The 27,288-nt window shown below is 32.3% G+C and overlaps 1 protein-coding gene across 1 annotated transcript; it reads left to right on the top strand.

The window, feature by feature from the left end:
* Positions 1-971: 971 nt before the first annotated feature.
* LOC143084100 (mitochondrial inner membrane m-AAA protease component AFG3L2-like) lies at positions 972-27,288 on the top strand. The gene is made up of 17 exons (XM_076260507.1): positions 972-1,127; positions 4,867-5,038; positions 5,776-5,872; positions 6,296-6,440; positions 7,129-7,203; positions 7,726-7,850; positions 8,501-8,579; positions 11,857-11,948; positions 12,736-12,976; positions 13,468-13,621; positions 16,637-16,766; positions 19,123-19,220; positions 21,018-21,128; positions 21,936-22,051; positions 24,119-24,199; positions 24,751-24,870; positions 26,614-27,288. The coding sequence occupies exons 1-17, from the start codon at positions 1,044-1,046 to the stop codon at positions 27,286-27,288; spliced, it is 2,595 nt and encodes an 864-aa protein (XP_076116622.1). The 5' UTR covers positions 972-1,043.

The following is a 27,288-nucleotide window of genomic DNA, read 5'->3' as shown; positions in this document are numbered from 1 at the left end:
GAAAATTAATCTTCAAAATGTTGATCATGGTTTTCTGTACATAAAAGAAGGAGAAAAGAAGAAGAGACCAGAAACTCTGCAAATTTTGCAATTGACTTGTCAGAGGAATAATAGATTTGCATTAAGAGTCGCCACTATATGAAGAAAAAAAACTACCATATAAAGTTATAAAAGCTCGTGGACAGGCCGATGATTTACTTTTCGATCTGTATACAAGTAAGTAAGCGAGTAAGTAAGTAATTACGTAAGTAAGTAAGTAAGTAAGTAAGTAAGTAAGTAAGTAAGTAAGTAAGTAAGTAAAAGCTCGTGGACAGGCCGATTATTTACTTTTCGATCTGAATACAAGTAAGTAAGCGAGTAAGTAAGTAATTGCGTAAGTAAGTAAGTAAGTAAGTAAGTAAGTAAGTAAGTAAGTAAGTAAGGAAGGAAGTAAGTAAGGAAGTAAGTATAAGTAAGTAAGTATAAGTAAGTAAGTAAGTAAGTACTAAGTAAGTATAAGTAAGTAAGTAAGAATTATGTAAGAACATGAGTGAGTGAGTGAGTGAGTGAGTGAGTGAGTGAGTATTAAGTAAGTAAGTTGTAAGTAAGTAGTAAGTAAGTAAGTAGTAAGTAAGTATAAGTAAGTAAGTAAGAATTATGTATTATTTGATTTGTCTTGGAGTATGTCTGTTGATGAATGCTGTTAATGAATGGATAGTTTCTTAACTCCTCCCGCCTACAGTGTCCCGTGGTCGTTAAACATAATCCTCTATCGTAAATCTGATGTTACACGTGCTCCTCTTACAGGAGGAAGAAAATCAAGAAAAAGAACGAAGGTGATACATATAGTTTCGGATATATACAGTATTCTCCTTGGGTGATATTACCCACATCTGTTTTAAATATTTAATTGAAGTTTTTGATTCAAAATTTTTGATAAGTCTTGTCTAAAGAAAAAAAAATTTAAGAAATATTCCATTATCTAATAGTTTCGTAAAAGTTAAATGTTTCGTAATGCGAATAGAAGTCAGTGTTTTATAAGGGTTTTATAATAACAAAAAATTATGGCTCATAGATATATGGTGCTCGCTAAAAGAGGAGAAAGACTCTTACAAAGTACTTTATCCAGAGGATGTTCAGTTTATCAGGTAAAGTATACACAACGAATTATACAATATGTTATATCAACATGCAATATATTTTGTCCCAAGTCATGAACTTAATAACTTGCAAAAGTGTCATCAGCCGGCAGACTGAAATTAATTTATGAATAGGTCGATAAAGGAATTTCTTTCTGAACAGGAGATCAGCCCAAAATGATAAATCGTAAATATTTTTTGTCTTTCTTGAAAGCTTGAAGTTGAAAATAACGTAAACGTTCCTCAAATTTCTAAAGCTAGTGGTCAATCCTCTGTCATGAAATAACGCTGTATAATTAATTATAGACACCGTGATACAGGTAAGAAGTTGTCCTAGCACAATTTTCCTCCTTCCGACAGTTCTGTATTGAAACAAGTTGCCACCTCATTCATGTGATAAAAACAAAATAAAAAAATTGATAATGGAAATGGGGAATGTGTCAAAGAGACAACAACCTGACCATAGAGCAGACAACAGCAGAAGGCCACCAATGAGTCTTTAATGCAGGGAGAAACTTCCGCACCCCGGGGAGTCATTCAGCTGGCCCCTGAACAAATATCTTACTAGTTCAGTGATAATGGACGTCATACTAAATTCCGAATTATACACAAGAAACTAAAATTAAAAATCATACAAGACTAACAAAAGCCAGACACTCCTTACTTGGGACAGGCGCCAAAATGCGGCAGGGTTAAACATGTTTTTGAGCCCTAAACCTCTACTAAGCCAATGTAGAAAAAACTAATGAACATCAATACATACCTGTCAACCTGTGATGGTGAAAATGCAGGTCATGAAAATGCAGGTTATGACCTGCATTGAAGAATGAAATCTCAGGTCATAATGCGTACAAACTTTTTGAGCTGAATTTCAGTATTGAGGGGACATTTTTCTTATAATTTAAATCAGTTTCCAAAACATGTTCACTTGGGCCATGTTTTTTTAATTTGTTGGTTTACGGATTTTCCCCATAAAAAAGTCGGGTTGGTCGGTTGGGGAAAAAAAGGGAAAAAAATATCTTTCAAGACAGAAAATATGCAAAGTAAATATACATTTCACCTTTCTAACAATATGTTTGTTTAAAATGCTGTTTTATCATCATTTATTAAATTTAAGTGCGATGAAATATTATTGCTCAGCTGTCATAAACATTGCATGACATTGTCTAATAATTTTCCGTTAAGGAGGGGGGGGGGTGCATGGACAAAGACGAAATTAAATCGTTATTTCACAAACAAGAAAAACAGATTCTCGTAGCTCTTAATCAATTCCTGAAAAATTGGAGAATAATGATCTTCAAGCACGAAAACTGATAAAGAAAAAAATGTAAAAACGTCTTAGAAAAATAAGTTTCAACACACGTGTCAAAAAACGTAATAGACTCGTCCACTGGAAAAACGAGAATATTGGGATAATCTGTTGTCATGCATTCCCCGTTTTTTATCCAAATGGCCGATATATTTTTATTATCTATGAAACAAGAAAATTCCAAATGATTTGTTAATATTCAGTACTTTAACTTGATGTAGTCCACCTGTCCACATTTGGACAAGTCTATTTCTATGAGATGATGCATCTTACGGACTGATGACAAATAAGGGAAACAAACTTATTGTGTAATTGGTTTTAAACACAGGTTTCGTTTCGCAAAATTATTTGCGTAATATAGGTCAGTTATAATTGATTTGTCTATTTTTAGAAACGTAAACTGGAAGTTTTATTTTTTCATCACAGAAAGTGTTATCAATTTTGTTAGTGATTAATGCATTTCATTTCTTGAAGAAAGAACATTTCAATTATTTTTCAGGGATAATGCATTTGTTAGGGTCGGCGGGAATAAAAAAGCATGAAAAGTTCAATTTGATTTTTATTCTGAAAATCACCAAAATTGGGTTGGCGGATCTGTAAACCAACAACATGAACAAATTAAAAAAAACGTGGCCTTGGTTAAGTAATTTAAAATTTTATTAAGTATTTTTCCATTGCACTTTAAAAAGCTTTTGATACATTTGTGTTACACTAGCTAGTGATCTTCCAGCCTCACTTATTAACACAAAAAAAAATTCTACAGTTGAAGTATTAGTAAGAAATTGGCTATTTAGCCTTACAAACATCAGATGAATAGGTTGGATTGAAATTAGAGTATAGTAAAATAAAGTTAAACAGTTAAAAGAAGTATAGATCAATAAAATAATTTTCAATTTCTTTTTTGATAATTGTATAAAAAGTATGAAAATAATGAAAAATTATATTTCAATATGTATTTGAATTCTATTTGCTATAGATTTAAACTTTTTTTTACCACAAAAAAACGTAAACATAAGGAACAATTTTGAATGGTGACAAAAAAGGGGAAGTAACTCGAGTTGAAAAATGGTTGTAAACAACAGTGAAATTTATTTACGACCTAAAGCTAAGGTACAATGTAATTGATGTTAATTAACAGTGTGTTTGGCACCAAAGCTATCAAGTGAAGCCATGCACTTAATGGGTCACTTAGTTTGACCGTTTACACAGCTAGCTGAACTTCCTGTTCATGGAAGAATTACGCATTTGTCGGTATTTCAAAGGAAAATCACTTATTAAATCAATCTCAAGGCTTAGAAATCCAGGTGAAAACGGGTCATTTTCGGAATTCCCGGGTTAGTCAATAACCCGGTGGATGTCCCGGGTGATCCCTCAGAATCGTGAAAATCTCGGGTCACACCCGCAGAATATGGGTCAGTTGACAGGTATGACAATATGCTTAGTAAAACTCGGTGAACATGAATTTGGCAGCTAGTGCCCCTTTAAATAACACAAAAGTAAATATGAAATAATAACGAAAATAGGGATGCTTTCAAGAAAAATATACTCACCAAATTGCAGTTTCCGGTCAAAAATATTGTCAGTTTTAACTAGCATATTTAGAGGGCGATTATCTTCTATGCAATAAACCAAAAGGCCACTTGTAGAGCTATGCATACATAAATGTATAACCGGACAATTTAACATAAGATGAATGGGAAATGGTTTTGTGCAGGACAAAATTATGCAATTAACCGAAATTATGCTATTAAGCGGTATGCAATTAAGTGGAATCTACTGTATTTATTAATGAAAAATTACAAGAATAAAATATTACAATACAATGTTACATGAAGTTCAAATATTGGATTCGGAAATAAGTTTGGAAAAACTTACATGTATATAAATCTGTCTTCCAATTAACTGTTCTACATGTTCTATAGGTTCTTTTGTTATCAATTTGTGTATATAGATGTATAAACATATTCATCCTCGTCGATGAAGATGAAAACAATATATTTAGGTGTGTTAGATGGTATTTTAATGTGTTGGATGGTGTTTTTTGGCGGTGTGCAGTGGTGTTCGTTGGTGAAAAGACCTACCGGCTGTATACTCACAGGTCCTTAACTCGCATTTTTGAAAAATGTCACCTGGTTAGATTTCCCCTACCTTTGTTGTCAAAATTATTTGTAGCAGTCCTACCCAAGTATGTCGACAGTAATCTGGTAATTATTTTGTCCATAAACACCTTTAAAGCAGGGGAGATACTTCAGTGTGTGCACTGTTGTTATGTTTATATACATGTACTTACAATTTATGTGTGATTTGCAATATTTTTAAATGTAGACTTTCACACATCATGTATAAGTAAGTGCATGTAACTTAATGCATAAAAATCATTATTGTGTATGTAAACTTGTCAGTTAATAGTATAGAATATTTCTTTCTTATGTATTACAGTTAAGACGCAGCATTAGTTTGTTCACAAAAATATCACGTTCAAAAGGTTTCAGAGGTTTATTGGAAGAATTTCAACTCTGGAACAAAGATGTACCAAAAGGATTTGAAAAGTATTTCAAAGAGGGCAAATCAAAGGCTCCACCAAGAAAAGAAACAAAGGTTGAAAATAAAGGTAGTATTTAAATCATTCTATACTGAAAATTCTGAAATTTTATCATGCATTGCTATTGTTTAACAAATGGGGGAAACATTGAGAGATTTACTGATGCCATTAAATAAAAAAAGTATAATGCTATCAAAATTTGAAATGAAAATATTTATTGTTTTTGCTAACTCTATATACCTCATCCCAATTATCAAGGATTTTAGCTACATCACAAAATTTGTGATTTTTCAGTATTTTTTTCAGGTACAGCTTAACTTACAAACCAAATGTTTATATGCATGAAATAATTTAGTTAAAGTTTAAAGTTATTTGTGATAACGAAATCCTTGACTTATTTATCAGTTGTTCATAGATTTTGTAAATTGAAATAAAATAAGTCACTACAGACACTGGACTGGCATAACAAACACATTGGGATATATATATATAAACACCATAAGATGGTGCCAGAGGAATGTCCCTGTCTAAGAAAAGGAAAATTAACAATAAGGACCAAAACACAAATAAAAACATAATCATGTACACAGAGAGAATCAGAAGATCAAGGACTGCTATACATATATATTGAACAAAACATAAACAAAAGAATAGAGTTGGGTTGAAAAACATACACACAAGAACACCTTGAAAATTAAACCCTTTAAAGAGAAGAAAACTGTATCATTGATATAGTTAAAATGGTTAAGTCATGTGTAAGTAGAACACTGTTAAAAGAATTTGATTATTTTCTTTTTTCTTTTTAGATCCTCCTTTACCTCAGCGTTCTTTAAGATCCTCCAGTAAAAAGACATCTAACAACCCATTTCCATTTCTAGAATTCAAAGCCAAATTTGATCCAAAGTAAGTACAGGTATCCGTTTTGATCTTGGAGTATGAAGCCTCAAAACAACCAATTTCCATTTCTAGAATACAAAGCCAAGTTTGATCTTAAGTAAAACCTAGGACACATGATTAGAATATGTATTATTTAATAGGTCTAAAAGTATATCTGTTGTTAATTGAAGCATGACTTATCAGTTTATTACCTGTCTTGTGTATTGTAGAAGACCTAGGACACCGGATCAGAATATGTATTATCTAATAGGTCTAAAAGTATATCTGTTGTTAATTGAAGCATGACTTATCAGTTAATTACCTGTCTTGTGTATTGTAGAAGACCTAGGACACCGGATCAGAATATGTATTATTTAATAGGTCTAAAAGTATATCTGTTGTTAATTGAAGCATGACTTATCAGTTTATTACCTGTCTTGTGTATTGTAGAAGACCTAGGACACCGGATCAGAATATGTATTATTTGATAGGTCTTGGAGTAGGTCTGTTGATGATTGGATCTTTTCTGAACTCCTCCCGCTACAGAGAAATAACATGGAAAGAATTTATAAACAATTATTTATATAGAGGCATGGTATGTATTAAATTGAGGTTATATTAACATACCAGATGTAGAGTTATTGATTATCTAGGGTTTTTGAAACAAGAGAAAGTTTCTTAGCTACAATCTCATCAAAGTGTGGCAGTATCCTTAATTATTCCCCAACCCACCAAGTAGAAGGGGACTTTAGATTTGCAACTCTGTCTGTCTGTTCATCTGTCAGTTCTGCAAATAAGTTTTCCACACTTTTTTTCTTTGTGCTTCAAGATGTTGATTTGATATTTGGTATATTATTTTATCATGACAAGTTACAGATCGAGTCCAAATTTTGTTTCAATGATAACTTATAAAATTTCAGTTATGATGTACTCAAAACAAAGTTACACACTGCACAAGTTCATAAGAACTGAAGATGAATCGTACAAATTTAATCAAATGAAATCATTAAAAAATTACAAAAAGACCAAGGCATATTGAAATAAGTTATATTTTAAATACAAAATCCATAAGAAATAAGGATATGACCCGAACTCACCAAAATTTTTAGCTCCTTCATGATAGAAAACGAAATTGTCAAAAATATTCCTCTAAATTTTATCATGTAAGCTTTAGTTTTAGATGTAAAAAACCCAGCTAAAAGCATAAGTTTTAAGACTGATACAGTTTTCATTATGTCAAGTCTTTATTGCATGTTATCAATATCACAACATTGTATTTACAGGTAGAAAAGTTAGAGGTCCATGATAAGGAGTGGGTAAAGATCAAGTTACTACCTGGATCACAGGTGGACCCTGGGGTAAATATAGGATAATTATTCTTATCATTTCTTATAGGATATATATATCTACAAATACTTCAATCAAATTGGTCAGCTAAAATATTTTACTATTGCCTACGCTTCAATAAGCTATGCTGCAGGAACTACTTTCCTAATCTTCACACTCTTGCATAGGATCCAGTAATTCTAAAATAATTGAGATTAAAAAGCAAATACATAGCTTTTATTTCTTTTTTAAAGTATAAACATAGAAAATTTTGTAGTTAAGCTTGGAAATTAAATTCCTTGAAATATCAATGATAATAGCTTGTTAATGTCATGGAAAAACATGGTGTGACCTTTCACAGAACAAATGAAAACTCTGAAGCTAATGATTATTACCATGACTATGTTACTTGTATGCTTCAAATTCAGATAATATCTCATTATAATGAAAAAATTTTGAGGTAGGTGTTAAATTTCATTTAAGATTTTAAACCATTAATCAAACAGTTATCATAGTTTAATTTTCCTGACTAATAATTGTATGTTATTTTACAGTCTGTTTTATGGTTCAGTATTGGAAGTATTGATTCATTTGAGAGAAATTTGGAAGCAACACAGATAGAGAATAATGTAGAGCCAGCTAATTTTGTTAATGTTATATATAAAAATGAACCAAGCAAGTAAGTGTTGTAGTTTATAATATGTTTTATACAAACACTGTTTTATCTGTTTCTAAATTTCAGGAAAACATCATTTAGAAATAATGGACATATTGACAACAGATAGCAAGACAATTATTCTTTGATAAAATGTTGTTTATATCAGCCTATATATATATATTTAATAACACATTCAGGCTCTGAACAAAAATTGTAAAAATTACAAGGGAACAAATGTGACAAAAAGAAAAAAAAGACATAATAGAATTTTGAAATTGCTCATGTATGAAATGCTTAAAGAAAACATGGGGTTGCTAAACACAAATTATAAGATTAATTTTCTGGCTGTTATTATTTTCTTGTCACAATATAGCTATTTCAACCAGTCATAAATCATTAAACTTACGCTAGGATATCTACCATAATCCATTATACATGATATAAAACAATTGACTGTAATTTGAATAAGTAAAATATAAGTTCTATACAAGTAAAAAAAAATCTATACGAGCAAAATATTATGAACATGGTTGCTAATTGTAGTCAGAGATATAAGTTGGGTAAAGATTGATTACTGCCTTTTCTCAGCTAGGGGGGAGAGAAGATTGATGTTAAACTACATTACTAAAGAATGCCATTTAATTTTCTGATTTTACTTATTGCTTTTTCAGAGGAACAGTACTAAATATTCTTTTGACCACAGTTTTACCAATTGCAATTTTGATTTACATGACCAGAGGCATTTTGAAGGTAAAATAAAAAATTGCTTCACTTATAAATTTTGTTTTATAGTAGAATGATAAATGTTGTTTGGAAGCATTCTTACTAAGTTGTGCACATTACGTAAAATACTTATGTTACAATTCTGCAGTGTTCTCCCCAGAAATTTGGGATAGCATCACATATGGCGTAAAAAATTAATTGTATTTTTAGCTCACCTGTCCCGAAGGGACAAGTGAGCTTATGCCATCACTTGGCGTCCGTCGTCTGTCGTCGTAAACTATTTCAAGAATCTTCTCCTCTGAAACTACTTGGCCAAATACTTTCAAACTTTAACTGAATGTTCCTTAGGGTATCTAATTTATAAATTGTATCCGAAGTTTTGATTTATCAACAAACATGGTCGCCATTGCTAAAAATAGAACATAGGGGTCAAATGCAGTTTTTGGCTTATAACTCAAAAACCAAAGCATTTAGAGCAAATCTGACATGGGGTAATATTGTTTATCAGGTCAAGATCTATCTGCCCTGAAATTTTCAGATGAATCAGACAACCTGTTGTTGGGTTGCTGCCCCTGAATTGGTAATTTTAAGGAAATTTTGCTGTTTTTGGTTATTATCTTGAATATTATTATAGATAGAGATAAACTGTAAACAGGAATAATGTTCAGCAAAGTAAGATTTACAAATAAGTCAACATGACAGAAATGGTCAGTTGACCCCTTTAGGAGTTATTGCCCTTTATAGTCAATTTTTAACCATTTTTCGTAAATCTTAGTAATCTTTTACAAAAATCTTCTCCTCTGAAACCACTGGGCCAAATACTTCCAAACTTTAACTGAATGTTCCTTAGGGTATCTAGTTTGTAAATTGTATCCAAAGTTATGATCTATCAACAAACATGGTCGCCATTGCTAAAAATAAAACATAGGGGTCAAATGCAGTTTTTGGCTAATAACTCAAAAACCAAAGCATTTAGAGCAAATCTGACATGGGGTAACATTGTTTATCAGGTCAAGATCTATCTGCCCTGAAATTTTCAGATGAATCAGACAACCTGTTGTTGGGTTGCTGCCCCTGAATTGATAATTTTAAGGAAATTTTGCTGTTTTTGTTTATTATCTTGAATATAATTATAGATAGAAATAAACTGTAAACAGCAATGTTCAGCAAAGTAAGATCTTCAATTAAGTCAATTTGACCAAAATTGTCAATTGACCCCTTAAGGAGTTATTGCCATTTAATAAAGACTTTTTTTCACAATTTGTTCATCATGTTGACTTACTTTAAAAAAATCTTCTCCTTTGAAACTGCTGTATCAATTTCAGCCAAACTTAGGCTAAATGAGTTTCAGAGTATCTAGTATAAATTTTATATTTTATTTCCTTGTATGTCAAGAAACATAGCTCCTATGGCTAAAATAGAACATAGGAGAAAATGATTATTTTTTTTGGCTTTTGAAGAAAATAGGACGATCCAAAAAACATTTAAATAAATTGAAAAGCCAAAATAATCATTGATGAGAGATTTAACCAAAAGAATTAAGGTGAGCGATTCAGGCTCTTGAGAGCCTCTTGTTTTCAATGTAATTTGTCGCGTCGGAGCAATGCTCTATTTCCTTTATGTTATATACGTTATTGTTTATTACAAAACGTATTATATTGTTTGTATGCTATAGGCCCTTATTTGATGAATAAAATGTTTTATTCCACCCTATTCTTTGTGTCTATATTGTTAAATTCATAACTGAGAATACAATTAAACTATAACCATGATAACAGTTTTTTCAGTTTATGTTTTCTATATTCATTTGCAGTTCCAAAATTTTTTTTTTTTCCTCTTGGGCCAAATAAAGATATATGTGTGGTTCCAGTTACCCTACCTACCCAGCTAAATGAATTAATGGTCTATTATAGTGCAACCTGTATAAATACAATTGCACTAAATATGTTCGAAAAAAACCCAATGGTTCTTATAAAAAAAAGGGAAGAGAAAGTATCATGAAGCAATAAAATTTAAATTAAAAAACTTTTTCTTAATCATGTCTATGAAATATATTGGTTCATGGTACTCAATTAAATAGTCCCAGCTGTTTCTTTTTATCAAAATGATATATATACACATGTATCTATCTAACAAATAATCTGTTAATACTTGGTTTTCTCTTTAGATATCATTGTTTTCTGTCTACTGTGCCATTTGTGCATATGTAGTTATTATCGTAAAATGCGAATTTTTGTCATATCTGGTCTGGTTCCGATCAGTAGTTTACACTAAAATAATCAATGGCCGCTGAAAGCAATGAAAAATACGAAATAAACAATGTTTGACAAGCGATTGGGAATGAAAAAAGCGTTTTTAATGCAAAACTAAAGCCAATTATGATCACTTTCTAAAGAAAGTTCAAAACTTATTTAGATCAAAATCAAAAATTATCACTCTCGATTTACAAAAAGTAATAGGATGAGAAAGAAAGTAATACTAATATTTTGAAAGTCATAAAAAGATACAACTCAACCTCTTTTTAAAAAAGAAAAAATGTTTGTTTCTTCGATTTTTCATTTTGCAAACATATATATTTCGATTTTTTTAATGATATTCTGATTACATTTTCTCCTTGTCGAAATTTGCAGACCATGTGGTATTAATCATGTCACAATTGACAGCTTGGGGTATTCGTATCCAAATAGTTATCACTCAAAGGGCAATTAACACCTATTTAATCACTCTAAATTGCTTCTATTGTCAGACTTGAGGGATAACAACTAAAGGTGATATATATTTTTATGATCATAAGCGGTAATTAGATGAAAGTTCAAAATTTAGGACATAGCTTTGCAATATAGAAACGAGAAAAATAACATCCTGAAAATAATTATAGCCTCGCGGAAATTATTATTTAGCGTCACAGGAAAAAATATAGCGTTGTGGTACCGCGACGCTAAAAAGGCCTGGGGAGAACACTATATTCTGCCTTTAACAATGAGCAAAACCCACACCACATTGTAAGCAAGAAAGACCTGGACATGACAATTGTTAAGCAAAGCTAACATAAAAACTAGCAGCCTAATTTATGTACAAAGCAATTAATGAAAATTAGATATGATGTACAGGAAAAAACCACAACTTCTTAACTACATAAGCAAATGATATCAGAGGACAAGACTTACAAATTGTCAAGCAAGGCCTAGATGGTCTCTCTGATCTTACTGAATATATACCCCATTTTCACAAGAAGAATATTGTGTCTATAGAATATTTGGCCCATTTTTTTCAACAGAATATTTGATTATTTCTTTATTTATAGAATATGCAGAAAGGTGGTGGTCCAGGTGGAATGTTTGGATTTGCAAAATCTACAGCTAAAGTCATTGAGAAAAATATTGGGGTTACTTTCGCGTAAGTTTTATAAGAAATCTTTCTGCGAAAAAAAGATATCTTTCTTGTCTATGAATGAAAGGCAAACTTCAGGGTGTTTCACAATAAGACTGCAACCGAATTATGATGTAAAACTTAGGGTGTAACAACACTAATTCGGGCCCGGCAAGAAAGCACATACCAGAAAGAAGTACATATTTAATACAAAATAGTTCCTACGCATGAGTGTAACTTTAGAAATATGTAGAATATTTAGGTATTTTTGGCATCAAATGAAAGCTGAAGGACTGGTGATCACTGTAGAACACTTTTGGACTTTTGATTTTGAATATTAAAAAAACTGCACCAAATTTTAAAAAGAGGGTACATTTTGTCTGTTTGTCAAATCTGAAGTACCTGTTTTGGTACATCCGAAGTTCCGGGAACCAGTTCTTTCTTATATGCCATTAAAGGTATGTTAATTTTTTCAGTACAAGACACCATAAAGTGTTACTTTGAAATGCAATGTTTGCCACTTTATTTGAACTTAAAACAAAAGAGGTGTGCCTGCTTGAAACGAAGGAATTTAACATAGAAAGCAATGGGACCATTAATTAGTGGTGTACTTCCTTAAGAAAGATATCTGTCTGTTATAATCAAGGTTGTAATGATGTAACAATGGCAGAGCTGACAGTGAAGAATTTTAAACTGATTTATTTCACCTTGATTTTACAATGATGTTACAAGCTATTAATTTTTAAAACATCAATTTATTTCACCTTGATTTTACAATGATGTTACAAGCTATTAATTCTATTTGATTTTACAGGGATGTAGCTGGCTGTGAAGAAGCTAAAATAGAAATAATGGAGTTTGTCAACTTTCTTAAGAACCCTAACCAGTATCTAGAATTAGGAGCTAAGATCCCTAAAGGAGCCATCTTAACTGGTCCCCCAGGAACTGGTAAAACCCTGCTGGCTAAAGCTACAGCTGGGGAAGCTGGTGTACCTTTCATTACAGTGTCAGGCTCAGAATTCCTGGAAATGTTTGTGGGCGTTGGTCCTTCTAGGGTAAGCATGTAGAACAAGACAAGCTTAGGATATTTTGAAAAATGTTACTTGATGAAATTCTTCATATTTCTCCTTTTCTTCACCTATTGATAATTTTTATTTGATCAACATGTGGTTTGTTTGATCTATGTTTTCATGGGTCAAAATTAAATTATGGCATCACTTTTTCTTGCTTTCCTATGAATTTCCTATTGTGACGTCATGTAAAAAGGCAACCATGTCTGATGACCTCACATAGAAAGAATATCTTTTAAACAGATCACTTTTAAAAGAAGGATTGAGTTTGTCTGCATAATGTTTAAAAGTCATTAGAAAAACCACCATCAAATCTTACAACACAAAATTTATCCACTCTCGACAGTTAAATTTTATTTATTTACAATGCTATTTCTAACAATTTCATAATACAGAAATTTAAAAGTCTGCATTTCCTACTGTATTAACTACCGTGACCATTGGGCCATTCAGCTTATGTTTTGTTTTTATTGTAGGTCAGGGATATGTTTGCTATGGCAAGGAAAAATTCTCCATGTATATTGTTTATAGATGAAATAGATGCTGTCGGTCGAAAAAGAGGAGGAAAAAGTTTTGGTGGTCACAGTGAACAAGAAAATACATTAAATCAGTTATTAGTAGAAATGGATGGTATGTTAAATCAGTTATTAGTAGAAATGGATAGTATGTTAAATCAGTTATTAGTAGAAATGGATGGTATGTTAAATCAGTTATAAGAAGAAATGGATGGTATGTTAACATGGTTAAATCAGTTATTAGTAGAAATGGATGGTATGTTAAATCAGTTATAAGAAGAAATGGATGGTATGTTAACATGGTTAAATCAGTTATTAGTAGAAATGGATGGTATGTTAAATCAGTTATAAGAAGAAATGGATGGTATCAGTATTCTAGCTAGAAATCAAAAGGGGCAGGGTGCCAGTGGAGGGCAGGGCACTTTTTATGATAAGAAAAGGCACTGCTCATTTTTTTGTCTACGTTTCTGTGTGTATCACGAGTTAACGAATCTCTTTTTTTTTTACTGTATATGTTGGTTTTTTTTACATAAAGATGCTTTTCAACTATAGTCTTTATTTCATTGTTTGTGTAGTTATGATTGATATAGTACATCTTCATCAACATATTATGTTTTTACAGTTCAACTTCACTCTACCCATTATCAAAGAATATGTGTGTTTTTTTTTTGTGTTTTTTTTTTTTTTTTTTTTATCTATATAGGAATTATAGCTTTGAATACATCATATGATCTGAAACAGAGAGCATTACTAATTTAACAATGTTTAGAACATGGATTGCTAAAAGTATAATTATCAAGTAGAAATTGCAATATATATTTTTTAATATGTTCAAAGACAGTTAATATATTTAAGGTAACATTATTATGTTATTATATATTCAATTGGTAATTTATTGCTTTTTTTGATACTAGATAATATTTTTAGAGCACAAATTTGTAATAAGCTAAAACAGGGGAAGTATACTCCAAAATCAATTTCCACCACGTTTGGGTTAATTAAAAACTGTGCTTGTCGCTAACAAGTTGAGATGGAAGGCATTTCTGTAAAGGCATAGTTTTATTTTGATGACTTAAATTCAATTCTAAAGTCATGAAAGTCTTCATTTATATACGCTCTTCCATTGTGACTTGGAGATCAAAAAATGCCGACCCGCTGACACATTCATCAAAAGTATGACAAAAAGATACATTGTCCTAATTAAATTACCTAGTTATTAACACCTTTGAAGTCTTTATCATTGTAATTGATTGTAATGACATGATTAACCTGGGGGCAATCACACAGGTGTCATATATGTAATTAACTTGGAGATCAGAAATCGATGAAACAAAATTTTACCAAAACGGCACAAGATAATTTTGGAAATAGACGTCAGGGCAGAAGGGCGCGGATGAAGGCACCCAGGGCGCGGCGCCCTTCTATTTTGGGCTAGTGAGACCACTGTTAACATGGTTAAATCAGTTATTAGTAGAAATGGATGGTATGTTAAATCAGTTATTAGTAGAAATGGATGGTAGGTTAACCGTAGGGGTACACTAAATCAGTTATTAGTAGAAATGGATTATAGGTTAACCGTAGGGGTACACTAAATTAGTTATTAGTAGAAATGGATGGTAGGTTAACCGTAGGGGTACACTAAATCAGTTATTAGTAGAAATGGATGGTAGGTTAACCTTAGGAGTACACTAAATCAGTTATTAGTAGAAATGGATGGTAGGTTAACCGTAGGGGTACACTAAATTAGTTATTAGTAGAAATGAATTGTATGTAAACTGTAGGGGTACACTAAATCAGTTATTAGTAGAGATGAATGGTATGTTAAATCAGTTATTAGTAAAAGTTTATGGTATGTTAAATCAGTTATTAATAGAAGTGAATGGTATGTTAAATCAGTTATTAATAGAAGTGAATGGTATGTTAAATTAGTTATAAGTAGAAATGGATGGTATGTGAATCAGTTATTAGTAGAAATGGATGGTATGTGAATCAGTTATTAGTAGAAATGGATGGTATGTGAATCAGTTATTAGTAGAAATGGAAGGTATGCTAACTGTACTGGTACACAGATTTGAATCAATGTAACAACAACAAAAACTACAATTATATCATATAAAAAAGAAGATGTGGTATGATTGCCAATGAGACAACTGTTCACAAGAGACCAAAATGTCACAGACATTTTAAAACAACTATAGGTCACCGTACGGCCTTCAACAATGAGCAAAGCCCATACTGCATAGTCAGCTATAAAAGGCCCCGATATGACAATGTAAAACCATTCAAACGAGAAAACTATATAATAATGGCCTTATTTATATAAAAAAATGAACAAAAAAACAAATATGTAACACATAAACAAATAACAACCACTGAATTACAGGCTCCTGACTTGGGACAGGCAGATACATAAATAATGTGGTAGGGTTAAACATGTTAGCGGGATTGCAACCCTCCCCCTAACCTGGGACAGTAGTATAACAGTACAACATAAGAAAGAACTATAAAATATAAAAATCAGTTGAAAAAGGCTTAACTCATCAGTTGTTTAATAGAAGATGGTACCGATATTTTATGTGTACTGTAGTGAGAAGTTAAGGTAGAAGTCATTGATACTACTGAACAAAACTTACTTTACCTTTAGTCACCAGCTTTACAGAGATAAGATGTAAAATACTTCTAGAAATTGTCCCCCACCTTATTCCTGTTTGCTGATACAGTTTGTACTTTGAATTTTTTAATATGTTGACTTGAGTCAGCCAGAAAATTTCTACATCACATTTCTTGAGTACTACAAATGAGAAGGACTATTGAGTCAGTAGCAGTTATAAGATATGCAGTCTTGATAGACCTGTGAGAGATCTGGTGCCTGTAATCTGATACTTTATTTTACTAGTGATGATATGCTTATATTGACCATGCATGTGGTCCAGCTTTGCTAGCAGTGGACTAAAGATATTAGTGGCAGTAAGTGAGTGAGCATCACACATCACAATATAGGTACAGATCACATTATTTCTGATTTGATATTTTTTTAAGAGATTTATGATCTTACAAATAAATGCATCAGAAAGAGTTATCTTTATGCTTATTTTAGGATATTTATTAATACATAACTTTTACATTTCAGGGTTCAACACACAAGCCAATGTTGTGATATTAGCAGCCACAAACAGAGTAGATATATTAGATCCAGCTTTATTGCGTCCTGGTAGATTTGACAGACAGATTTATGTTCCATCCCCAGATATCAAAGGGAGGTAAGTAGATATATTATATTTAGCTTTAATTCATTCTGGTAGATTTGATAGATTTATGTTCCATCCCCAGATATCAAAGGGAAGTAAGTAGACAATTGCAGGGTTGTATACACAGAATTAAGTGAGACACATTAATTCATTATGATGTGAAATTTTGAAAGACATATGCCTAATTAGGATCCTGGAAAGATTTGGCACCTCAAAAAACATGGAAATAAGATCGAGAGATGAGCTATGGTGTCCTATTAACACATATTTTTATGGCCCCGCAAGGAAGTTGTCGGTGCCAAATAGTTTAACCCTTGTCCGATTTTCCGAAAAATTCCGTAATTCTGAAATTCATTCATTCCATCATTCCGCAACAAACCATTATAATGATGCTTTTCTAAACGCCTTCAGATATTGAGCTAATTTTTGGTATGTGAGTTACAGATCAAGTTTAAGTTGCGTTGCGCTCCGCTAATTTTGTCAAATTACGGGCTTTGGACTTTCATAAATTGTTGAAAATCACAGTTATACAGACTTTTTTTCTAAATGCCTTCAGATATTGGGCTGATTTTTGGTATGTGAGTTAACCATGATGAGTTACAGATCAAGTTTAAGTTTTGTTCCACTCCGCTAATTTTTTCGGAAATTATGGACTTTGGACTTTGATAAATTGTTGAATATCACAGCTATACAGACTTTTTTTCTCAATGCCTTCAGATATTGGGCTCATTTTTGGTATGTGAGTTAACCATGATGAGTTACAGGTCAAGTTTAAGTTTTGGTATGTGAGACTACCATCATGTTTGTGTCCACATGTGTTATTCAAATTGCAATTTACTTTTTGGGACGGGGCCATTCGTGTTGCTTTGACACATCTAGTTTCTTTCTGTTTTATTTTGATATTCTGTTAATATATCAGTAGATTAATTAATGTGAAAGGCAGTTCTTTTTCCATTTCTGTAAATGTAAGTGAATAGCAAACATATATACATAGAAACAAGATGAACTAATACAAGACTTAGGGGGCTCACAGGTATAAATCCATTTTTATTTCTAATATAGGATTTCGCTATTTTTTCTATAAATAAACTTTATCCTATACCTAATATAAAAATAAAATAAAAATATGAGGTCACTGTTCATTTAAGCTCACAATCTGCCTTCATAAAAAAGCATGGATTTTTGTTTACTAGGTAATATTTTTTCTGTTGCACTAATAGGAGAAAAAAAGGTAATATTGAAATGAAACAGAACTAAATTACAGAGATCACTTAAATTTTACAATAGTTTAGTTATAAGTACAGCTTATTTGAATAAAATTAAAAAAAATATAGGTCACTGATGAGTTAAAAAAGATAATTTTAATGCAAAAAAAAGGCATTTTTTCACCTAAGGGAGATAATTTGAAGCTTTTTCAATGATCTAAACATTTAAAAAGTCATCTGGGGCCAAAACGAATTGATTTTGTTTGTTGATTTTTGTACCATATCATTAAGTAACATCTAAAAATGTAATAAATAAAATTTGCAATGAATAAAAATTATTTGCTGAATTTTTTGTACCCTCGAGCCTCCTTAACCCTTTCGCCGATGAGTCCCGGTTTACCGGGATTCACGCTTCAGACAGCTGACGATGAGTCCCGTTTTACCGGGATCGGAATACCTCTTTTATGTTTCCCGCTTAAAACAGTGCAAACATGAGTTATCTTTCTTTGATGAATACCCGGATAAAAGTGTAAACATGGCGGTTCCGTTTGTTGTAAACCGTGTCAAAATCAGAGGGAATTTACAAGAATTTGAAATGAGGGAACATTTTTTTTGAAAGAATATGGAAGAATTGAAGCCAAACTAATATAATTTTTTTACATAAAATGTCGTTTTTAGTACAAAACACTTGGAATGGACATCGTTCAGTGTGAGGAATTTGTACAGCCTCATAAAAATTTTCAAAATTTTGCCGTTTTGGGTTAAAAAATTACGATTTGGAGTCAAAGAGCAGAATTTTGAGAATTTCATCTTGAAAATGCCGAAAATTTGAAAATTTGAATATTTTTAGAAGAAAAAATTATTAAAACATGAATAAAACTGTGAACATGGTGTTAGTGAATGAAATAAATACACAAATAACTACAAACAAGTTTTTATTGACATTTATTATGAAAATCTCCCACTTGAGTAATAGTAGCCAGGGAAGCCATCGTCTCAGAGTAGCTTCTGTCTGGGCAGCAATCGGTGAAAGGGTTAAGGTTGTATATAAATGTATAAAAAATGCTGAATTGACATAAATATATTATGTTTTTTTCTTTTTAGTTGATCGGATTTTGAGTTTTGACCCTTGTTTTTAATATTTTACAAATTTATTTTTACAGAGCATCAATATTTAAAGTTCACTTATCTAATTTAAAAACCACTCTGGATAAAAATGATCTGTCAAGGAAGATGGCTGCCTTAACTCCAGGATTTTCTGGTAAGTCTGAAGATGGCTGCCTGAATTCCAGGATTTTCTGGTAAGTCTGTAATATGATCTGTCTAGGAAGATGGCTGCCTTAACTCCAGGATTCTCTAGTAAGTCTGTAATATGATCTGTCTAGGAAGATGGCTGCCTTAAATCCAGGATTCTCTAGTAAGTCTGTAATATGATCTGTCTAGGAAGATGGCTGCCTTAAATCCAGGATTCTCTAATAAGTCTGTAATATGATCTGTCTAGGAAGATGGCTGCCTTAAATCCAGTATTCTCTAATAAGTCTGTAATATGATCTGTCTAGGAAGATGGCTGCCTTAACTCCAGGATTCTCTGGTAAGTCTGTAATATGATCTGTCTAGGAAGATGGCTGCCTTAAATCCAGGATTCTCTAGTAAGTCTGTAATATGATCTGTCTAGGAAGATGGCTGTCTTAACTCCAGGATTTTCTTGTAAGTCTTTAATATGATCTGTCTAGGAAGATGGCTGCCTTAACTCCAGGATTCTCTAGTAAGTCTGTAATATGATCTGTCTAGGAAGATGGCTGCCTTAACTCCAGGATTCTCTGGTAAGTCTGTAATATGATCTGTCTAGGAAGATGGCTGCCTTAACTCCAGGATTCTCTGGTAAGTCTGTAATATGATATCTGTAATGGTCAATGTGACAGTCAACCACCATAGATTTAACAAGTTATCCATTCGTTTGATGTGTTTGTTATTTGATTTTGTCATTTGATTAGGGACTTTCCGTTTAAATTTTCCTCGGAGTTCAGTATTTTTGTTATTTTACTTTATACTGCATCTTAATTTCTTTTCGTCGGCATTAAGAAAGTTCATTTAGTTCAGCTTATTGACAAGAGTAAAGCTCAAATTAGTGCGACATGAACATGATGAACTACAAATGACAATTAGTTCATAAACATTAATTAAGAGGGAGAAAGATAGTTTAATTTTCTATCATAAACGGAACCAAGAAAATACCAAAGGGCAACCAAACCCAACACAAATTATTCAACATTAGTGACAAAAAGACAAAAAAAGGTTAACTTCATAGCACAGAAAACTAATATTAATTGAGTAACAAAAACAAACTCGGCAGAGAAGATGGTCCGAAAAGGACAACGCAGTCATACTAACTCTTGTTCTCAATGATTATTTCATGAAATTAAAAAGGTTCTGTTATAGTAAACATGTGTTGATAATGCCGTATAGCAGACCTTTGGAACGCCAAAATTTGCTTCATAAATGAGAGGATTGCATCAATTTCATTATAACTGCTGGAGGGTTAAAATAAAATTTGTTAACCTAATTTATAAAGGGTTTTTGTTGTCACTGTGATTGGAATACTTTTCTATACATAAATGTCAATTATTAGTCCATTAGAATTTTGATAGGACAACATACATTTTACATAACAACTATTTCTAATATCTTTAATTTAAGTTTAGATAACTGGTGATTTAAAAGTCAATAATGAAAAGTATTGTGGCCATGTATTAATACAAAATGTATTGTGGCCATATATTAATACAAAAAGTATTATGGCCATGTATTTATACAAAAAGTATTGTGGCCATGTATTAATACAAAAAGTATTGTGGCCATGTATTAATACAAAAAGTATTGTGGCCATGTATTAATACAAAAAGTATTGTGGCCATGTATTAATACAAAAAGTATTGTGGCCATGTATTAATACAAAAAAACCAGCAGTTTACAAAGGCAACAAGTGAGAAGAATTAGCACTAATGTATTAAAGTTAATTGTATTTTCTTATTTAAAACCAACGATTTATTCTATTTAGGAGCTGATATTGCCAATGTTTGTAATGAAGCAGCATTAATAGCAGCCAGAGATCTACAGACCACAATCATACAGAAACATTTTGAGCAAGCTATAGAAAGAGTTGTAGCAGGTAAATATTCAGACTTGTTATGAAGAAGGTCTCTATTTATACACAAACTTTTAGATATGGAAATCACATGAAGTAGAACTCTTTAATACAAACATTCAGACTTGAAATACTAAATAAAAAACAAATCATGCAAATAAATGTTTAGACATGTAATGCAGATAAGAATGTTTTAACACAAAATGCTTTATGATAAATTTTAGAAAGAGACATAGCAAGTAGATAGATGATGCAGATAAATTTTCTGACTTTTGATAAGTCAGAAAAATCTTATCATACAGAAAGCTATGGAAAGAGATGTTGTAGGCAGGGCTACCAAAAGAGTTGAGTCTGCTGAACCTTTTCAATTCTGTTTGTAATCTCTTTAGATTTTTAAACTAAAGGCAATCAAGGTTATCGTTGTACAATCAAAGACAATCATGATTGTGTTCATGAAAATGATAACTTCATACTTATGATATGGATTTCATGAATTGACATTAGTTTGTACATAGATAGTTCGTTAACTGACAGTGCATAATTTCATGTATGGAACTTCAGCCCATTTTCATTTGTGCTTTACTCATTTGGAAAGAACTCTTAACAGCGATATAAATTGGGGAAAAAAACCTGGAAAAACTTAAATGCTTGATTAGTTTTTAAGCATAATCCACTTTATTTCTTCAAGTAAATATTTTAAATAGAAAACAGATACATGGAAGAATTTTGTTTTCAAAAGCATGCATAATTAAATGTTACACTTGTGCCAAATTCAGACTTGTACAGATCTTTTCATTTGAGATTTATTTATAAAATATTTCTGTATTACAGGTTTGGAGAAAAAAACACAGGTTTTACAACCTGAAGAAAAGAAAACAGTAGCCTACCATGAAGCTGGTCATGCAGTGGCTGGATGGTACTTAGAACATGCTGACCCTCTACTAAAGGTAAGAAGTCAGGTGTGAGTGGTTGCCTGATTTGATGTGTCTATGTGATTCTTAGAACATGCTGACCCTCTACTAAAGGTAAGAAGTCAGGTGTCAATGGTTGCCTGATTTAATGTGTCTATGTGATTCTTAGAACATGCTGACCCTCTACTAAAGGTAAGAAGTCAGGTGTCAGTGGTTGCCTGATTTGATGTGTCTATGTGATTCTTAGAACATGCTGACCCTCTACTAAAGGTAAGAAGTCAGGTGTCAGTGGTTGCCTGATTTGATGTGTCTATGTGATACTTAGAACATGCTGACCCTCTACTAAAGGTAAGAAGTCAGGTGTCAGTGGTTGCCTGATTTAATGTGTCTATGTGATTCTTAGAACATGCTGACCCTCTACTAAAGGTAAGAAGTCAGGTGTCAGTGGTTGCCTGATTTGATGTGTCTATGTGATTCTTAGAACATGCTGACCCTCTACTAAATGTAAGAAGTCAGGTGTCAATGGTTGCCTGATTTAATGTGTCTATGTGATACTTAGAACATGCTGACCCTCTACTAAAGATAAGAAGTCAGGTGTCAATGGTTGCCTGATTTAATGTGTCTATGTGATTCTTAGAACATGCTGACCCTCTACTAAAGGTAAGAAGTCAGGTGTCAATGGTTGCCTGATTTGATGTGTCTATGTGATTCTTAGAACATGCTGACCCTCTACTAAAGGTAAGAAGTCAGGTGTCAATGGTTGCCTGATTTGATGTGTCTATGTGATTCTTAGAACATGCTGACCCTCTACTAAAGGTAAGAAGTCAGGTGTCAATGGTTGCCTGATTTGATGTGTCTATGTGATTCTTAGAACATGCTGACCCTCTACTAAAGGTAAGAAGTCAGGTGTCAATGGTTGCCTGATTTGATGTGTCTATGTGATTCTTAGAACATGCTGACCCCCTACTAAAGGTAAGAAGTCAGGTGTCAATGGTTGCCTGATTTGATGTGTCTATGTGATTCTTAGAACATGCTGACCCCCTACTAAAGGTAAGAAGTCAGGTGTAAATGGTTGCCTGGTTTGATGTGTCTATGTGATTCTTAGAACATGCTGACCCCCTACTAAAGGTAAGAAGTCAGGTGTCAATAGTTGCCTGATTTGATGTGTCTATGTGATTCTTAAAACATGCTGACCCTCTACTAAAGGTAAGAAGTCAGGTGTAAATGGTTGCCTGGTTTGATGTGTCTATGTGATTCTTAAAACATGCTGACCCTCTACTAAAGGTAAGAAGTCAGGTGTCAATAGTTGCCTGATTTGATGTGTCTATGTGATTCTTAAAACATGCTGACCCTCTACTAAAGGTAAGAAGTCAGGTGTCAATGGTTGCCTGGTTTGATGTGTCTATGTGATTCTTAAAACATGCTTACCTGCTTCTGAATGCGAGGAAAAATAAATCAACAGAAGTTTTGAAAATGAAGGGTAAAGATGACAAAATTAAAAAAAAAATATCTCTTTAGTACAAACTAAGATATGGTATGATTGCCAATATGACAACTATCCAACAGGCTCTAAATGATGTGGACTAATATAATAGGTCACTGTACAGACTACAACAATTATCAAAAACTATACTGTATATACAGCTATAAAAGAACATGACAAAATTTGAAAGTTAAAAAAACAATTAATTGATTTATGGCAAAACCTAAATGAAAATAAGATACAATGGACAGCAACAAAAGACAACCATACAACTACTGATCAGACAGGCACGCATACAGAATATGGACAAGTTAAACATGTTGTTAGTGCCTAAACCTCACCAAAACTGAAACAATAAAGTAAAAGCAAAACATTACAAAGAACAGTAAAAATCAGGTTGGAAATGGATTGACTTATCAGCACAGCACAAAAAACAACAAAATAACCAATAATACCAAACATAGAGTGCTGCAGTCACTACAATGGTTTTAGTTAAAATTTATTTTTTGCATTATTTCAGAAAACTTTGATTCATATCCTTATATAGAATGAGTTTTAGTTTATGAAAATTTGATATCCTTATATGGTTAGGATTATAATAAGATTGTTGTTTATTGAAGGTGTCCATCATACCCAGAGGTAAAGGTCTAGGATATGCACAGTATCTACCTAAAGAACAGTTTTTATACACAACAGAACAGGTAAATAACTTTTACGTTTTGTCCTGTGTAACACGATGCAGGGGACATGGAAATACTGGGTGTCTGTCTATCCATCAGTCTGGTCTTATTAGTGCTCTTACAGATACAATTCTTGTCCGATTTTATAAAACTTACACTATAGGTCTAGTATCACCAATATCTCTGACAAGTTCTTAAATGGTGGTCGATCAACTTTTTTAAGCAAAGTTACGCCCCTTAGAAATATTTAATTTATAAAAAATGGTCTTGTTAGTCCTCTCACCAATAGAATTCTTGCTAGATGTTTATAAAACTTAAACTATAGGTTAATATTAGCAATACTTCCATTGTTAAATTTTCATCCGCGGAGATCCCTGATTTACAGTATAGGTATACAAATGAAAGAGGTTTAAATCCAGTTAATTCATCTATGATATCACCATTATGATAATATACAGTATACAATATAAAGCAATTCTCATTGTATTTATCTATAATCCACTTATTAGACAGAATGTGTATGGCTTTGGGGTGGAGAGCTACAATTTCCATTGTTTTTATCTTTATTCCAGTTATTAGACAGAATGTGTATGACTTTGGGAGGGAGAGCTTCGGAGGACATATTTTTTGGCAGAATAACAACTGGTGCACAAGATGATCTGAGAAAAGTTACACAGAATGCCTACTCACAGGTACAAATTATACTGTTTAATGGCGCTTTGATACTAATAACATTAATGTCAATAGTACCCCATTGATTATTTTGACCACTCTGAAGGTATGTTTCCATCCTTTAGCACTTTAAATTGATTTTAAGTGGGTGTCAAACAGTAACCAATCTGAAGTTTTCATATCCCTCCATTAGTATGTTATATTCGTATCAAGAAGATCCTTCTTGATACAGTAGACTCCACCTAATCGGATATCGGCTAAACGAATATATCGGCTATTGTAGTATTATTTCAAAACACCAAACCATTCCCTTTATGTTTAATGTTAATTTTATCGTGTAATCGAATATCGGATATAAGAATATATCGGCAAATCGGATAAGAATATTCGGGTATTTTTGTTAAAAACCATGTACAATCGGATATTTTCAATGTTTTTTCTGACAGGAAATGGACCCGGAAGTTACGAATTTGCAATCTTGCAGACAAGAAGATTTTGTTTTTAATAAATAAAAAGGATCTTTTTCTTATTAAATTGTTGTTTTTATTCATTGGTTTCCTTTGACATGTGAATTACATGCCTTTTTACTTCAAATGGTTTGAATCTATGTATAAATTATACAAGACTCAGTTGACAAGGGAAGTACGTTGCAGTTGGGAGAATTTTGATTAAACTCAAAATGCTCATAGAATGAGAAATATAATCTAAACTGAATGTACCTCCTTCGGAATAATTTATTGCAATATAAATATAAATCCCTTTTGACAAGAGAAATCTGACTTTTGTCAGTTCTAAATATTTGTTCACATGTGCAAAAATAACCATGTGTCATGGCGGCCATATTGGTTTCATCTGTGTCTCCGGTGACACATTACCCATTTATATGATATTAAACTGGGGGATCATCTGTGTCTCCGGTGACACATTACCCATTTATATGATATTAAACTTGGGGATCATCTGTGTCTCCGGTGACACATTACCTATTTATTCTAATTATATGTTCTGTATTATCTATTTCTAATTTATGAAGTGACCGTGTCTAACCTCTCTTCCTTGATTTAAGTGACCGTGTCTAACCTGTCTACCTTGATTTAAGTGACCGTGTCTAACCTCTCTACCTTGATTTAAGTGACCGTGTCTAACCTCTCTACCTTGATTTAAGTGACCGTGTCTAACCTCTCTACCTTGATTTAAGTGACCGTGTCTAACCTGTCTACCTTGATTTAAGTGACTGTGTCTAACCTCTCTACCTTGATTTAAGTGACCGTGTCTAACCTGTCTAACTTGATTTAAGTGACCGTGTCTAACCTGTCTACCTTGATATAAGTGACCGTGTCTAACCTCTCTACCTTGATTTAAATTCACATGATATTTTCTAGTATATTATAGTTTATTGTAATTAATAGCTCCAGTTATCATTTTAAATAGAGCCCACAAAGTATATAAATGATAAACTGTAATAATAGGTAGTCTATTTTGGAATGAATAAAGAAATCAGTCAGTTATCTTTTATAGGTAGACACTTTTGGAATGAATAAAGAAATCGGTCATTTATCTTTTATAGGTAGTCACTTTTGGAATGTCTAAAGAAATCGGTCATTTATATTTTATAGGTAGTCACTTTTGGAATGTCTAAAGAAATCGGTCATTTATATTTTATAGGTAGTCACTTTTGGTATGTCTAAAGAAATCGGTCATTTATATTTTATAGGTAGTCACTTTTGGTATGTCTAAAGAAATTGGTCATTTATATTTTATAGGTAGTCACTTTTGGAATGTCTAAAGAAATCGGTCAGTTATCTTTTGAGATGCCTGAGGAGAGAGGACAGATGTCGTTTGATAAACCTTACAGTGAACAAACAGCTCAGATGATAGATCAGGAAGTCAGGGAGATAGTCAAGACCTCTTATAAACGAACATACGATCTACTCACAAAGTATAAAGATGATGTAGAAAAGGTACAAAGTATAGCTTATAAACGAACATACGATCTACTCACAAAGTATAAGGATGATGTAGAAAAGGTACAAAGTATAGCTTATAAACGAACATACGATCTACTCACAAAGTATAAAGATGATGTAGAAAAGGTACAAAGTATAGCTTATAAACGAACATACAATCTACTCACAAAGTATAAGGATGACGTAGAAAAGGTACAAAGTATAGCTTATAAACGAAAATACGATCTACTCACAAAGTATAAGGATGATGTAGAAAAGGTACAAAGTATAGCTTATGAACGAACATACAATCTACTCACAAAGTATAAGGATGATGTAGAAAAGGTACAAAGTATAGCTTATAAACGAACATACGATCTTCTCACAAAGTATAAAGATGACGTAGAAAAGGTACAAAGTATAGCTTATAAACGAACATACGATCTACTCACAAAGTATAAGGATGATGTAGAAAACATCTTACTTTACTGA

This window comes from Mytilus galloprovincialis, chromosome 7 (assembly GCF_965363235.1).
Source record: "Mytilus galloprovincialis chromosome 7, xbMytGall1.hap1.1, whole genome shotgun sequence".
NCBI classification, from domain to species: Eukaryota; Metazoa; Mollusca; class Bivalvia; order Mytilida; family Mytilidae; genus Mytilus; species Mytilus galloprovincialis.
This window is presented reverse-complemented; position numbering and strand designations above follow the sequence as displayed.